Genomic DNA, 17,886 nt, shown 5'->3' with positions numbered 1-17,886 from the left:
TTATTTAGATGAATGGTCGAGAGCTGCATCTGCAAAGTGAGGGGAAATATGACCGGTTGGGATAATGTGGGAATGAACAGGTTTCTGGAAACATTTTGAAGCCCGCTAACGACACAGTGTTGATAGCACTTACCTAAGCTCTAAAAGCATTTCTCAGTATCTGGTGTGCGTGGACTAAAAGGCTGATGGTTCGAATGATTTCTAGCATGGATTTGTTTGCCAGAAAAGTGGTCGAATGGTAGAAAGCACAGACCCGTGGTATTGATCTGGGCTGACTCGTGCAGCAGAGGCAGCCCTGTTCTGCTGTATCAGTGCTTTCCTGACTTTTACGAGAGGCGCTCATGTGTGGGGGTGTGGGGGGGTTGGGCGGGGGGAAGAGTGCGAATGCATGTGCACCGCAAGGAGTCATCTTTCTGTTGTGGATCGGTGGAAAGTATAACCATTAGTAAACTGATCTTTGGAAGAGGAAATTTAATGGTCTCCTAACTGTATTTACAAGCCATTCAATTTGATAAAGGGTGTGATGTTGAATGATTTATTATTTGCCGCTCGGCTTCTCTTCAAGCCATCATCGCCAAGATTTCATCAGTATTTTCATTCATTCATTTACTCTTTCATTCCTTCATCAAATCTAACAGTGGAAACCGTTCTAATCATTCATTTTAATGCTGGCAAAATAGTGACAAGTGACAAACTGTAATTCCAAAGCTCTGTTTTGTTCTTTTTTGTTAGCCTTATTTAGATCTTCTTGGGATTCCTTTTTGCTGCAGAAATATTGTCTAGCTTTCCACTCGGTTAAACATCAAAAGCTGTGGAAACGGGAAATATTAAAATATGGAGATAGGAAGTAGCTCACTGGGGCTACTGATTAGTCTACCAATCATTGTCATCAGAATTAATTTGGCAGTGGAAGATTTAGAAAATTAAACTTTTGTCTGTCTAATAATGTTAATAATGGCTATAATAATACTTTTCACGTTTTCAATCTCTGTGAAACCCTATGACACTTTTTTTTATTAATATTTGCTTTCACGTTTGCAAGGATGTAGACATTGTCTCCATACATAGCAATATCTACGTATCTCTGTATAAGAGTCTACCTCTATTCAAGTAAATGCTCTGGGTCTAATTGTGTAAATGGCAATAATACACATGGCCACCTCCATCTGGAGCTCTTGATAAGATGGACAACGACTGCATATTCCTGCACAATTCTGCATCTATACCTATTTCATTTTCTTAGATGAAGAGTTTTACATCACGTACAGTATCAACTATTTGGTAGTGTAGACACAATTATTTCATGAACAATACATGCTCTTTCGTTATTTGTGGCATACACATGGATTGTAATCCTTCTTCTTACATTATCATGCAGCATATTTAAACTCATGCACCATATTTAGATGTCGTGGTGTAGTATGTAATATTTCAATAGTGAATGCATTTTTTTGTCTCAAGGTATTTAATTTCTGCTGCTGCTAATTTGCTCATTATTGAAGTCCATAACCTACCTCTGTTCATATATTTCTTCCATATATACAGTAGACTGCAGAATAATACGTTTTACGAGTGTTTAATATTTAATACTGTTTTCTAACTTTTGAAGAGTGAACTTTATAAGGCCATAACAATTCAGACGGTAGTAGTAATTGGTAGATTTTCGAGCTGTAACTGTTACCGCACTGTACAACCTGCTGGGTTTCTCCATGCAACCCTCAAATAAAATGAAAACGTATTTAAAAAAATTCTTCCCTTGTGTTGAGAGATATTCATCTGTTGTCTCTCTGTGTTGTTCTTTTAGCACACCCATCGGCGAGTGACCTTCTCCACCAGCAACCCTGTGCAGGACCTGCAGGACGCCTCTCAGCACAGCTACTATGACAGCGGCTTAGAAGAATCGGAGACTCCCAGCAGCAAGTCATCGTCTGGTCCTCGCATCGGACCCCTGACCCTGCCCGAGGACCACTATGAGAGAACCACTCCAGATGGCAGCATTGGCGAGACCGAGCACCCTGAAAACGGTACGGTGACAATCCCCTTCCATTCTGTCGTGTAACCCATGAATATGTATTTACATGTAAATTACTCTAATAGGGTCTTTTTGTGTGTGTGTTTTTTGGCAATGGGAGACATTTGTGGGAGATTTGTTGTTGTGGCCGTTTTAGAGTGGAAATGTTGTGGCACCCGTGACGTTGGCTTGCTGTGTTTGTCGATGACTGTGTGAAATGTTATTGGTTTTTAAGCAGATCTGTGTGGGAGGGTGTGTGGGCATATATGTTTGTTTGTGGGGGGAATCAAGGCTGGAGTTAGCAGTGTCTCTATCCTCCTCATCAGCAGGTCCTCTGTCAGACATCCTTAATGACCCTCTCTCACAAGTGTGCTAATTAAAAAGCCCAACTAATGGAGCATTTGCCCTCTAAATAAATCTGAACCATGACATCTGTGCAGACAACACTGTGTTTACTCGTAGCATTTCCTTGCCGCAAGCCGCCCCCAGGTTACATTGCAGCTTAGGTGTGCAGTAGCCATAATTTCTAGGGACAGTAATCAATCCACAGGCTGAACAGCGATGGTCTCAGCATCGGTCCATTTTAATAAAAATAAAAAAACATAGCCAAAGCTGTAAATGCTATTCTGTGAACTGTGTATCGTAATAATAATTTTGCCGCCTTAAGCTGCCAAACATAATCCATTACCTGTCTTGTAACACACTATGATAAGTGATTCACATGGTGCATTTCCACTCATTATAGTATTTTGCATTGCACTGCTCTCTGGATTAGGCATTTTTACATGGTGGTAGTTCATCGCTCACAAGAACGTCTCATCGTTCTCCTTGTGTTTGTATATAATTAGTTTTTTAATTAATGTATGGTTTTATTTAAAGAGAATGTGTGGTTCTGCCTTTTCCGCTTATGGATTTTAAGAATATAAGGCTTTTTACAGCCCCATGCGAAATGGGGCATGTATCAGTAATGGCTTGATAGAGCTGTTGATCAGCATTGACAGGTCACTTTGTCACAGTGTCAGAAAAAAAGTCGAACTGGCTCCAAGTGCGGATACATTTCTATTTTTTTTTTCTGAGGAAAATAAACTATTCCAACCTCAAGCACTCCCAGTTGCAAAGCAGTTGCAGGATCAAAGGCTAAAATGTGTCACCGTCACACCAAAACAGCAGATGACAAAGTTCTATTATTAGTATTGCGTTGTGATGCATCGCCTCTTTACTAGACAACTGTGTGTTGGATCTCATTAGCTAGCTTATTCATCTGTATTGCAAAATGTTTATTGTTTATTTATTTATGTCAATTAGTGACACCATTATTCAAGGAAAGGAAGGTGTGGTGCGTGTGCAGCAGAGGATAAGTCCTCCCTCTGGCCCTATAGAGGTCAGAGAATGCTTAACATCCCATTTAATAAATAGATTTAGTCACCCTATATAAAGTATACAGGCTGGGTCTTTACTGCCCCAGGGTCAACAGCTGACCATTTCCATTTGCTCTTTGCACTTAAGACGTGTAATATATGCATTTTCTTTTTCTTCTTTTTTTTTATTGTTGAAGCTGATTATTGTGTTTCTCCCGTCTGCAGAAAACAGGTTTTGTCAGACTCTTTGTTGTCAGCAGCAGGAGAGCAAGATTGTGAGTGAAGATGGAGCAGTTAAAGAATGAAAAGATGGCACAAGATGGGGGAGATGTTAGATTGTGACGGGGAGCGGGGACTAAGAGTCTCTGACAAGGAAGCAAAGCCCATAGGATAAGCACATAGGACAGGGAGATGCGAAGATGAAGCGCTCACCAAGGATAGACCTAATTAAAATGTGATTCCCACTACAGGGAGATAACAAAGAGCCCACATAAAATGAAGGATTAGACAGAAAAATCAAACGAGACAGAGGAATTCCTCCCCAGCTCCACCTGAATGGTGACGTGAAGTCTTTCTTTTTTAAGCATTTGAGTGACAGAGTGACAGGTTGTACTGGTGCAGAGCTTTATTCATTGCAGTAGAGATGAGTGACAGGCTAAAAATGGGGAGGTGAGCATGATGTGTCACTCCATTTAAGTTGGATAAAACACAATATATGAACTCCAGACTGTCAGACTTTGCATCACTGGGCCCTGGAAATATCGACATGGATGTGTTTTGTATAACAAGTTGAACTTTGACAGTGGAGAATCTACATTGTGAGAGAGTGTCAGTGGTCTACAGTGGATAATGGTGTAGTTCATGTTCTGTTTTAGATCCACATTTAGAGAATGATGGTGTCAGCCAGACCTTTACAAGTCTGAGCTTGGCGGGCATTCCAGTATGACTGGATCCCAGGCCATGCTATTTCTTTATGTAAGACATGTTCATATTAGGGATGTTAATGCCAGAGATTGGAAACTAGCAAATAATAAATGATTGTTATTGGTTGGTTTGTTACCCTTCTTACACCTTGCATTAAAATGCGTTTTGGGTGATCAGCTTGCAATTGTATAAATGCACCCAAAACACATTGAGGACAGATTGAACACAAGTCTAATCAGGTGGCAACCTCTGGGTCTGAAAAGTAAAGCCAATGCAGAATGCAAGTGCCTTAAACCTCGATTCTCCCTTATATCCAGCAGGGGAGCGACTCTGATTGTATAGAAGTCTATGAGAAAATGACCCTACTTTTTGCTTGATTTATTACCTCAGTAAACATTTTCCTAATGAGTTTATGGTCTGAATCTCTAGTTTCAAGTCTTCTTCTCTCTCGCATGTTGTTCATTTAGTAAATGATGGTCCATTTAGCATAAATGTTTGTGGGCCCTCTCATACTAAACAGCGGGCGTCTCTACGGCAGTACCCGACTGCAGGCCTGTGCGTAATGTAGCCTCTGTAAACCTCCGCTCAGCCCTTTCAGACAGAGCAATCGGATCTCAATTGGGTCTCAATGTCGACACTGGAGACACATATTAATACCAGGTTTAAATGCAATCAGGTTAAATCATATCTTGATACAATCTGGATACAATACACATTTTAATGTTAAGAGGGTGTTAAGAGGGTCTAAGTTTGCTGCCTTTTTTTAAGAATCTTGCAGACTGAATATGACCTTGGTTTATTGGACTGAGAGGCAGAGAGGAAGGAGAATGTGTGGTCCGTAATAGTCTCTGGTTCACTGAAGTAGACATCAACATATTCCATTAGGGTATTTGGAATTAAGAGAATATTCAAACTACAGTAATACAATTTCTGATATATGACATGTATGCTGCCTAATTTCTGGAGTTCCTTTTTTCGTATGCCTGAGCAGCTGCTCCCTCCTCCCATTTTTTCTCCAATTCTTGTCTTCAGGCTGTGTTAGAGTGCACTCCATTTCTTGTTCCCCATGTGTATTTTCCACTCTTAGGTTCATGCGTGTAGCATGCACATCACTCAACTGTTGGTTAATCTTGCCAGAAATGTTTATCTATCGGTTGCACATGCATGTGTGTGTGTGTGTGTGTGTGTGTGTGTGTGCACGTGCATACATGAATGTTTTTGTTTGCATTGGAGGGTGTTGCATTGCATCCCAAATCTCTAAATCACTTTGATTACTGTGCTATTTTACTTTAACCGACTCTCATCATAATCACTGAGCTCTTTAATTCACCTTAAATTGATTGCTTCAGACAGCATGAAAACTGCTTATCTTGTAATTGTGGTTCCTGTCAAGATGCATGATTTGTACTCCAGAGTGAAATCAGACGAAGACCGAGGACTGGTCTCTGTCTGTCCATCCATCTCAGACACTGATGATTATATTTTGATTAGTGGGAAAAATCAAAGGGATTGACAGTAGGGCTGGACGATATGGCCAAAATCTTCTATCCCCATATAGTTTATTTCACATCTCGATAACGATATATGTCATGATATAGCATAATCTCTGGTAATTATAAATAAATAAATAAATCCTGCACACTGCTGTTGGAAAACATTGAAATAGCAATGTAACAACGGCAACCTTCAAGTGATATTTCTGAGAAATTTGACTCGCGATATCTCGATATATGATTTAGTCACAATATGATTCCATTGAAAGAAGATAAATTATGATATTTAATTATCGTCCAGCACTTGTATTTATTACTGATGGCTTCTTATCCCCATAAAATGAAAAAAACAATAAAAAACAACAGAAACTTTAATTATCTTCAATCCTCGAGCTGACTTGTTTCACATTGTTCCTTATTTAATTTCAACATTTCACAAAAAATAAACTGATACAAAGCGTATTTTGAGCGCTAACACACATCGCACATAACTGAGCGTGAGTTATCCGGGACCTGTGATAGGCCTCTTCTCTCTTCTTGGGACACAAGTTTGACCGGCAATCCTGTCATGTCCAGTCCAACCTAGACAATAATCACTCTTCCGGGGATCAGTGGTTAGGCACCTTGGCTGTGATATGAGGGCTAGCACCAATAGGACACAGGTGGATTGAAGACTGGTACCAGCGTGCACACACACACACACAAACTCAATTGACCACAGATGGAGGAATTTTGAAATGGCCGCTTGCCCAGCGTGAGGTCTCCCTGTGTCTTCCTCTGTGTGGACTCGCTGCCATATGGGCGACTGAGAAGGGTGAGATAAAATGGAATAAATGGCATTTGCATGATAATGAGGTGCTTTAGTGATGCTGTCAGATTTTCTGCCCTTATATCTCTCAGATGATGCATGTAGCCTCGTATATATATATTTTGTTTTAACTCCTGTCAGGGATTTTCCTCTGCTTTCAATGCTTGCCATATCAGTATTATACAGGGGGAGCCACAGTTTTAGCCATTACTGCTTTTCATGAGTTCCCTGTGGATATTTGATTTGTGGCTTGTTTGTGCACAAAGCATGAGAAAGATTTAAAACAAAGAAAGATGTGGAAGAAGACTGTTGTGTAGACAGAGAGGCAGATTGTCAACCTGATGGTGCTTGTTTGTCCTGTGAGTGCCAGCTTGGGCCCCTGTCCGGGTGCCAGTATAGCGTGCTGATGCAGGAATGTGGGTTTCCTCAGACAGATGCCATTGTGCCTTGTCAGAGTCCCTGCCTGTTAGTACTATTGAGTGGAGTAGGACCATGCCATCCTGTACCAGCGCAATAGCCTATGCCAGCCACTTCTGGAACCACCAACACCAGAGCAGGGACAGATCATGGGACTGGCAGTTTTGTGGATGCTTTGGTGGGAAAAAAAAGTCCTTATAAGTGGTCCCCTGAGGCAATTTGTCATGAGTAATACGCTTATAATCCCGAGGTTGTTGTAGCACACACATTATGCTCTGCTCACATCAGCTGCTACTGTTTGTTACCCCCTAATTGTTTGCAATTTTATTTTAGGTCACTGGAAGAGCCTAACTGGAGCAGAATTAAACTCTCTACCCTGGATTAGGCTTTGACACCATGGACAATGGTTAACTATAACCCTTTTTACAAATGACTTTATGGGAGAATGCAGCTGAATCCAAAATGGAACTGATTATGTGTCAACACGTCACAGTTTTGAATGTGTCTACGATTTCCCTGCGCCCAATTTGAATGTAAAAATGTGCTTTCGCTTGAGTGATCACTAACAATGAGACCTACATACTCATCCCAAACTTTGGCCGCTGCACACATTGTTGCATTTGTCAAATGACTGCAGACAGGCTGGACCTTTGAACGGGGCCATGTGAGAGAAAGGACGTGGTATCACAGCTCACACCATTAACTGTAGCAAAGTAAGCTTCAGAGTGAACTGACATATTATTATGTGGCAGAGATTGCAGCCACATATGAAATCTAGATGGAACTAGAATAGAAGTCCCATTATTCCAATAAATCTACCCCCTTGCATTCAATTTCACCCTATTATCTTCTTTTACACACAAAAGGGATTTCTCTGTAGTTTCATCATTGTGTCCAGCTGACTGGAAGACTATGCGTTGGTTTTGTCTATAAATCCTATTCAAACCTATATAAAGCTGTCATAATAAGAATAACACACCGCCATATGCATAGAATATTTACTAATTTTATGCAATCGTAAAAGTCTTTGCACTTAAACTATTAATTCAAATGTACAGTGTTTTTTGAGAATTCATACATTTGAATATCGCAATATTAAATTTTGATACTGTATCAATATTTCTTTACGACCCTAACATGTATACAAAATAAAATAAATTAGATATTATAATATTTGTATTTTTTATTTTTTCAATCTTAATGATTCTGTTTTGCTTTTTGTTTTTGGGTGGTGGCTATCTTCTAAGAAATAGAGGAGGAATTACTGAAAAACTGCTGTTTAAATAATGAAAGCATTTGTCGAAATGTTGTTTAAATTATTCAAAAGAAGAAAGCAAAAATCATAAGTGATTTAGTAGAGGATTTCTGGAACATTTTCTAGGGACACATTCCCAGTCCTCTTCATTTTAATTGAGATCTACACAAGCTACACAGCTCTTATCCACATGTATATAACATGGATAAAAACCCAGATGAGTGTTTTGAATTATGTGCAGAAAAAAAGCACACACATATAAGCACACATAAGGTTCCCATAAATAGTGCTTTTAACACCATGCTGCCACTGAATATGTCTGGTTTTAGCACTAAGCTGGTAAAATGAATGAGTGAGCCAGTATGCCTAAGCCAGTATCCCTAAGCTTTAGATGTGCTCATGTATTACTCTAACAAAAGTGGATGGCTCTCTGTACTTAGGCAAAAATTGGATAGCACGCTGCCTGCTCTTGCTACGCCAGTGAGTCTGGGCAACAGCATGCTGAAGCAGCAGGTTTGGAGGTGGCAATGTGTGTGTAAAGGCAGGCCTGAAAGTACAAGTTTGTAAAAGACACATGGAGAAGAATTTCTTAATTGGCCGGGTGTAGCTCGTGGCTATAAGAGATGGTCGTGTCTACTGGCAGGCCCATGGGACCCTGAGTTTAAACTTTAAGGATAATTATGGAGGCAGAAATAGAAAGTAGTGGTGTTGGCTCTCATTGGGTCTTACCCAGTCTCACCCCAGATGTTATTCGTAGAGCAGGAAGAGCATTGTGCATCGGGGGAGGGGATTCTGGCTAGGGGCCAGAGCCACTTCAACCTCAGTTGGTCGGGCAGCTCAAGCCGCCATCAGAGAAAGGCCCCGGGGGTCATCTCTCCATCATAGTGAGATGGGGACAGAGAGCCGCTGAACCTCGCTCTAACTAGTGTTCTGCCCTTCAATGATGGATGGCACTTGAGGGACTGGAATTGTACTGTATGGATCTGACATGCATTTCCTTATTTCCAGTGAGTTACAGAGGAATGGAGCCGCTCTCGCTTTAAGGCTTTCCCACAGTCGTTTGAGGATATCTCAGAATTCAATGCAGTTCAAGGACCTTACAAACTCAATGAGGACTACATCCAATGAAACTGAAAATATCCTTGCAACACTAAGAGGAAAGCAGCAGTATGTTTTTTGGTTGTTTGTTTTACAAATGGTAATATCCTCCTGGTGAAAGGATCAATTCTTAATTTGCGTTTTTTTGTTAACATGGTTCATTATGCAATCAATATTCTACATGCCTTAAACTAAATAGAAAACTAGAATTTGTCTTGCTTAACCTCATGGCCAAGCATCCCACAAAGTTGTGCATTTAAAGTGACACAACTAACATGTTACTGCCCTATTACACAAAATCATCAGAATATTCTTTTATAGATTTTCTGGCTTTCAAAACTTGCTTCCTGGCGCGTGCTATCCCCAAAGAGCCCCTTGCCAAAAGTAGAGTCAATTCTGACAGAATTTTACATGATGATGTAGCTTGTTCCCATCATTTCTGCTGTATCTCTGCTCTAATTAGAGAGCATACTTGACTGCATTGTAAAATTGTCACAGATTTTAGCTTGTTCGCAACTATGGAGCTGTAACATGAGATCTATATGTAATCCCTTGGTCGCCACCAAAGGTCCATTTTACAATTATACAATGTTGCTCCCTTTTCCTTTGGCCAGTTCCCTCTCAGATCCTCAGGTCCTAACACTTGTCACTTATCTTGATAAGCTGTCCAGTATCTAGCCTAGAGATGAGGTACCCATCAAACTAGCAGCCACCACAGGCACTGAAAAAACAGATGGTGAGTGAAGCCACTTTAATAAAAAATAAAAAACTACAGCATTGTTTGCTGTTGTTGTGCATTTGCTTTTTTTTTTTTGTTCTCTTCCTGCTTTCCTGCTTTATTGTTGTCATTGTTATGGCTCCCTTGCACTTTAAGCCTTGCTCACCTCAAGCCACAATCACATGACACGGAAGTATAGTGGCTACGTCCAACATTAATTAAAAAAGTAGAAAGTCTCCACATTACAGCCAAATATGGAGGTTTAGCCGTGCACACCCTTGGTCACAGACAGACCCAGGTGTTCGTGACCCAATTCACCCATCGGTTCATTAAATTTTCATCTTATTGTCTCCTAATGTAGTGGATGTCCATTTATGTTATCTTAATGTGATAAAACATTTACATGGCCCTTTATTACACAAGGCAGCACTAAAGTGCAGGACTGGTTTTTATTAAATTTACCAAAAATATTTCCCTCCAAGATTTGAGTTCCTGCCTCCCCCCCACATTTCCTCCCATATCTGAGCAAATATTAGGTCAACATGTGTTTTTGCATTAGTTTGTTTTTTTTGTTGTTGGATGGGTTCAATAACATCAAAGGACATGAACATTGACCCTTCTTCCCCATGTCGAAGCTTGTAAAAGTCAATCAAACGCAAGCAGCCTGAATGCACCGGATCAGTAAGGAACAACAGGGGAGGGTGGAATCACGCTGGCCTTAAAAGCCGATATGATCACCCCCTGCTGCCTTCTGTGTTTTGCGTTTCTCTTGAAGTCCATATTTAAAGACAGAGATTTGCAGTTTCCTTTAATAATTATGCTGTATATTCAATAATGTTCTTGAGTCCATGTGATTTTTCTCTCCTTTGCCATAATCAAAGCCTTGTTGGAGAAGCTATCGCGTAGCATCAACGGGTACAGCGCAGCATCGGGAGATTGCTGCCGTTATTTTACTTTTGCATCTCTGCTACACAAAAGACAATATTCATATTTCATCAAGTCATACATTTGAATTGTTCTGCTCTGAACACATAGCTGCGTTGTTCAAAGAATTGTGTGAACATAGCTTTCCATCCGACTGCGTTAGTATTTTGACTTTCCCAGGGAGTTGTTATTCATTCAGTAACGCTCTATCTACAGTAAATGGTCAAATAAAGCCTTGCCTCTCCGGGGTTGTTATTTAGCCACTGCATGTACTGCTTACATGATTCTAAAGATGGGATTTTGTGAGATTATGTTGGGTGTTTGTCCATACTTGGCATTAAACTCGTGTACATCCTGTGACTGTGGTAATAATAAACACAGATTTAAATAATACACTTATCTCTTTATATCACGTGGGCTGATGTGCATTTCACCTGGAATGCATCCAGACTACGTACAGTAGTACTCTCAGATGATAAAAGTTGTCCTGCAACAAAAATGGCCATAGGCAAGGCTAGGAAATCCCACAAGACATGGAAAGATATTGAGAATGTGTCTACAGATTAAAAAAATCACTCTTTGAAACTGTGTTCTTCAATTCATATCACTTGATTTATAGTTTCTATTGGCAGCATAGTTGCTCTCCCTAGTTAACCATGTCTCATATTGCAGACTGTGGGAATCAAAGGCAGTATTAGTGGAGAGATAACATCTTGATCGAAAGGGGAAGGAAAACAACAAATGGATCATGGACATCGTCCGTTTTACATTTCAATAAGATCAATGAGAGAAACATAGTGAGTAATGCATAGGAATTAACTCCAGGTGTCTTGTGAGGGAAATAATTCCCCCTTTGATAATTAGGCCTGTAGATCACATATAAGGACCCCTTCGATTTTTTCTTATTGATGAAAAGAAAATTGCAGTGGAGTTGGACCCACATTATGTGGTATAGTTTGATCATTAAAACAGTCAAATAGAGCCAACATGTTGGATATATATTGTGACATGTTTCACCTCTCTACTGGTCTAAACATAAAAGAAAAATTATTTTCTGCTAAAATCAAAGAAAGTGAATCAGTAATGTGTTAAATGGAGGCTCTTAGAGACAGGTTAGTATGTGGGCGGCAAACAAAGATAAAAGCGCAACATAACATATTTTGCGGCCTGACTCGAAAAGCCCATTACTGTAAGTGTTTCGAGGAAAATTTGCTTCAAGGAAATAAACAGCTTAAGTGTGTCAGACATTTTAACAGCAATACTTAATATTTTCTCTTTCTGCTATTGCAAAATCATCTAGTACGTGCTAGTATGAGAACATTGAGCTCAGCCAGTCAGGTAGAAAGAGCCATAGAGTGCAAATGTGAACGCTTAAAGCAGGAAGAAAGTTTCAAAGACCGGGGCCAAGAAAGACATTCAGACAAGAAGAAGAAAGAATGTTTGGGTGTCAGACAGGAATAGACAAGTGACTCTTCAAGTAAATGTCACACCGTAATCAGAGAAGGGTTGGGCAATAAAACAGTCCGCCTAATGACCATGACAAAATGTTTCAATGAAAGTCATAAACTTCACAAAAATATTTGTTTTCCTCAGCTCCATCCTCACTTCTAACCTCAAAGCTGTCACCAATTATTAAGCAAAATAAAGTCTCTCAAGCTTTTTTATGAGCTAATCTGCACCAGAAGACACATTGCTGCTGCTTTTTGACATACACATCCACTCACAGCACAGCAAAGTCAATAAAGTTGTTTATTTAACATTTTCTAACCAAGTTTGGTTAACGTTCCTTGACCTGTGCAGACTTTATAATAGAGTTAGACTTTGTGCCAAAAAGAAGAAGGAAAAAAAAGGAGAAGCGTCTGCCTATTGAGCGTCCAGTCACAACCCCACACCACAGGGATTTAGTCTACATTTCTTTGAGCTTTTCTAATTAAATTGCACAGAAAACTGAATGGGAAATGTGAGGCATCCTATTTCAGGATGGAGATAAAGAGGGAGACAGAAGCAGCAGAGTGGGCCTCAATGTAATTATGCAAGCAGGTTATCACATATGATAAGATTATAAAATGTGGTAACCCTTTTCCCAATAAATCTATGGCAGCTAAAATGCCTATGCGGTAATATCCTTCATTATTCAATCGTACATGTTATACTGTAAAAATGATTACTACATTTTCATACCCACACCAAATGATTAATATTGTCCGTGTATGTCATGTTCAGTTACATACTGTACACATGTGTTAAGAAGTAGGTCTGTATTGTAATGCCTAATCAGCATCCGTGTGTTTAATATTGCACCTTACATCGACTGTGGCACAGCCCTGCAATAAAGATTCAAATGAGCAGCTTTATTAAAATACCTGTATTGGCCTAAAGAACAAATGCAAATTTCTAAATTTAGGCACTGATGTCTAACTAATGCCTTTCAAACTCAACATACTCATTCTACTCTCCCTGAAGCCCTCTCTGCATTAATATGAGATTGAATACAGCATATAGAACTCTGCTGTTTATTATCCAAGCTGACTGCACTGATAAAAGATTTAAGCAAAATGATCTTTTCTTCTTAAGGCACCCTTTAGTAACAGTAGGTCTGTAATGAAGACATTTAGTTCTGTATGTTGCGTGACGTAGATCTTTTGGAGACCTTTATTTGCTAACTTACTTACAGCAAAGAGAAAACTGGTCTTGTTTGAAGTCAATCGAAGAAGTCACAAAACTGGAAAGTGGACTTATATGATAATCATAAACCTGAATCACTTATGTTCGTGATAAATAATTAGTTTTCTTTTCTTTTGCATTGGCAGCTGCTGCAGATCAATATTGTGTTGTCAAGGTTCAGAATGCAATTTCCAGTCTGTAATTGGCCAGCAAGCCAAACATATTGTTGTGGGCAGAGGCATGAAGCTGTTCTCCACACAACCATTTCACTAACACCCCTGTGCACCAACAGAGAAACGATTATGTTACTTGCAAAAGCAACTACATCATCATTTAGAACCGTTTCCTCCCTGTCCTCCAACCGATGTTTGGAATCCATTTTATCTGGAGATGCCTCGTGCGTGTCACAGTTTGACAAAGGCCTTAGTATTGGTTGACATATCACACCACATATCAACTTCTCAATTGGAGGAGCCGGTGCATAGCGTGATCTGTCAGCAGGTGCTAAGGCTTTGTCAAATGCTGTGATACAAAAGGCGGTCTTCAAATAAAGGAACTGTAGGCGAAGACAAAATGGTGGAGGGTGAGAGAGCTGACAGGAAGTGTACCATCACCCACTGAACCATCTTCAGCAGCCTCTCGTGAAGCGCCTCTGGCCGACATGTCCACTCATCAGCCTTTGTCAGCGAGAGGCTGGCCTTCCTTCCAGAATCTGTGAAGGAGACGTGTACCATTTCTTATCTTGGCATCATCTTCTGTGCACAATTTGACTGAGAATTGGTTAACCATTTCAACTTTAGCATCATCTGTGTTTGGTGCATTTGCACGCCATAAGCAAAGTCTGTATTTCAGTTCAAATTTACTGACATTATACTCCAAATATGATGTCATGGCTCTGCGTAACATCCACTTGCACTATATAGTGTTTCTATTTAATATTCTACACATTATTATATAATATAGGCGTATTCATGTTTATATTATATTCACAAGGAGCCCTTGTTCTGGTGTCCATGCTGTGTAGCGAGATAAGCTTCCTGAATTTGCACCCAAAATGCTTTGAAACCTTTAATTTATAATTGTCAACGCAACCTATATGACCGGGAAAGAGACAGAATAAAGAAGTGGGGAAAACTAAAAAACAACTAACACCAAATCATGCTGATTCGCACAGGACATATATTATTACATGACCTCTTTGTTTGGCGTAATATAGTAGTTAATTTGCGACCTTTGCAATTATTACAAATGACTAGAGGTCCAGGTAATATTAGTCCAGTGCAATGTGGGCTTTAGAGACCAAACAGAAACAGAATGATCTCTATGGCTGCATAAAGTGATGCAGTGTTGTTTACATGTTGTTGCGATAGTTAAAAATATAAACTTTTCCAACAAGGCTGTCCACGAAAGCAAGGGATGCTGCGTATGTGAACGGCATGCAGTGAAATGAATGCATACCAATCATCTAGAGAAAAACACCACAGTATTGTAACTTAAATGGTTAACTGCAGCCTCACCTCACTTTCTTTATAGGTAAGGTGACAAAACCTTCAAGCCCACACATTGTAATTTTGCAAAAGTGCATGTCTGAGGTTACAAGCTACACCATTGTTCTTTTGTATTCCATTACAATGAGCAAGGAAAATGTGCGCGTCAACACAATGTTTGCTTGCTTATAGCAAGTTTCCCCCTGTTAAAAATGCTCCCCTCTGGAGAAAAAAAAAAGACTGTTTTTGGTAGCTTCTGCTTACTGGGAGAAACTGTTCTGAACACTTGAATAACAAGACTTGACATGTCATAGCTAAAGAAAGACAAAACCCCAGTTTCTTGTTGTTTTTCTTTGCGGAGTATGACAACCACAGAATGCATTTACACCCAGTTATTAGACTGATAGCCAGACACTAATGTCTGCTCAGATGTGGGATATTTCTTCTTTTACTTTCTGGAATCTTAGTCATTTACCACATAAACTGTTTGCGGGAACCGCACATATACTATTAATATCACTCACGCACACAATAGTAGCTGTTTTTCCCCCGTTATCCCTCTATGAGCTGTGGGCCTCTCATATTTGTACGCCATCGATCATAGCGGTGTGGCGCACATGCTGGAAAGCAGCCGGTGGGGAGAGGCAGCATTTGCAATCAAACAGAGAGGAGCAGTGTGAAATCTCAGGAAGAGGCAGCTTCCCCCATGCCCATGGGCAGGGGATCAGACGATGAGGAAGCCTGCCTCAGACACTCAACACCTCCCACTGGCACCCTGATGCAAGCAGCATGCAAACCCACCCCTCACATGTATCTGTCAGCCCGGGAGGGGGGGGGGTTAAGCTCTGTGTGCACCCCTACTCTGGAACTGCACTGTGCATGTTATGCTACTGCAGTGGAGGTGCTTTTAGAAGCTTTGCTAAGGTTCACTGCGACTCGTTGATGTGGTACTGAAGGTGGGAGAAGGTGGAAATTACTGTTTTTCTTTCTTTTTTTCGTGATATTGCTTTAAGCAAGCAGACAGGAGAAACCGACCCCAATATAAAAGGAGAAAGCTACAGGTGCAATCTATCTGCGAGTCTAGAGGGAAAAAGAACTCAGAAGGGAGTCAGAAATGTCATTGAGTCACTGCTCTTCAAAACTAAATCAGAAGCTCTCTAAATCCAGTCAGCCTGTTCCCGCCACTTGCATAACTGTGCTGTGCTTTGCTTATCTGTCCTCCATTGTCCACCTCGGCTCTCCATCCATGACATACAAGACTAAAAACTCTAAAGGGTTTGTTCCAGACTGTGAGCAGATTTATTTCAGGTACAGTATAGGTACAGGAGAAAACAGGCTCGAGTGGGTGGGGAAATTGGTATTTCTTCACCCACCTTTGACTGCTGCTTCCACCCCATGGTTGACTTATTATGCTTCATCATGTCCAACAAAATATTCAGAGAATGGGCGAGTGTAGGAGTGTGTTTTGATGTGCAGAGCAGACAGTATTCTGCCACACTGTGAGTGGGTACTATGGCTTACAGATGGCTAATATAGCCATAGTGAAAGGCAGACACAAAAGTGTAATTATCAGTATTGATTTTGTTTTTGTAGAGATAGATTTGAGTGTGAAAGAAAGGTCAGTGCGAGCAAGTGTAAAAATGTGTGCTTTCACAAATGATACACCCTATCATAACCCATAACAACGCAGTTCATTATTATTACATGTTGAAATATTATTGGAAGCCGCATTGTGTGACTGGAAAGGACATGCACTATAGAACGCTAATGAGAGCATGCATTTACTCCAACAAGACCGGTTGCAGTCAGTCAGATACGAGTCCATTGAGAACAGACACTATACAGAGACTTTATGAATAAAACCCTATAGAATGTTGATGAGACACAAATAGAAAAAGTAATGGCTTACTAAAATAGCTGGCATTAGAGCATCTATGTTCTCCGTTGATGACGTGCAACGTGTGCTTTGGCACCGTTGGAAGAAAATGGCAGACTTTGGCAAGCTTGGCAAGACGGCGTGTTTAGCTGTCATTTTTTGGCCCTGGATGATGATGATGAGCACGCTTCATAATGCGCTTTAATTCCTGTCACCGGTGCATGGCATCATTTTACATTACATGTTGTCTTTTAGCTGGCATTTCATTACATTAAGACCGAATAATATTTTCTAAAAACACAGTCGACCTAGAGTCAATTACCAACCTGACAGTCTGTGATGATGTGGCAATCAGTGTTAACCTATGTGTCTTTTTATTCCGTCTTTTGAATGATTTAAAAGAGAGACTATACATTAAATAGGCACATCTCTGTGCATGTATGCATAAACCCTTTCACACAACACACGTACAATGGCAATTTCTGATTCATAAAGAAAGAAATATGCCCAATTGTGTTTAGAAAACCTGTGTAAATGCACGTTTCTTTTCACCTCCGCATACGGATTTTTAGTTGTGTTACGTAGACTTTTACACACAAGGGCGCTTGGTGTGGCATAAACCTCCTGGAAGCTGTGGAGAGGTTTTAATCAAGTGTGAAATCCTTTTGGAGTAGATGCCTACACGACTGTGCTTGTGCTTAGAAGCGTACTCCTCAACCCTCTCCCCAAACTCTCTTCCCATGAACATCTTTTGTATCAAGAGTCCATTTTCGCTGCAGTGATGCATACAGACAACGCTCTTAGCAGGAGCTGAGAAAATGAAACTCCAATCATCATACATGAGGCACACGGG

The 17,886-nt window shown here is 40.3% G+C and overlaps 1 protein-coding gene across 1 annotated transcript in view; it reads left to right on the top strand.

Annotated features, from left to right (window-relative positions):
- LOC115018902 (protocadherin-1-like) overlaps positions 1-17,886 on the top strand; it is a 92,614-nt gene that overhangs the window by 68,891 nt on the left and 5,837 nt on the right. Inside the window, 1 exon segment of the mRNA XM_029448158.1 lies at positions 1,805-2,024. Coding sequence (XP_029304018.1) covers positions 1,805-2,024 — 220 coding nt within the window.

The sequence above is a fragment of the Cottoperca gobio genome, chromosome 14, assembly GCF_900634415.1.
Source record: "Cottoperca gobio chromosome 14, fCotGob3.1, whole genome shotgun sequence".
Taxonomy (NCBI): Eukaryota; Metazoa; Chordata; class Actinopteri; order Perciformes; family Bovichtidae; genus Cottoperca; species Cottoperca gobio.
This window is presented reverse-complemented; position numbering and strand designations above follow the sequence as displayed.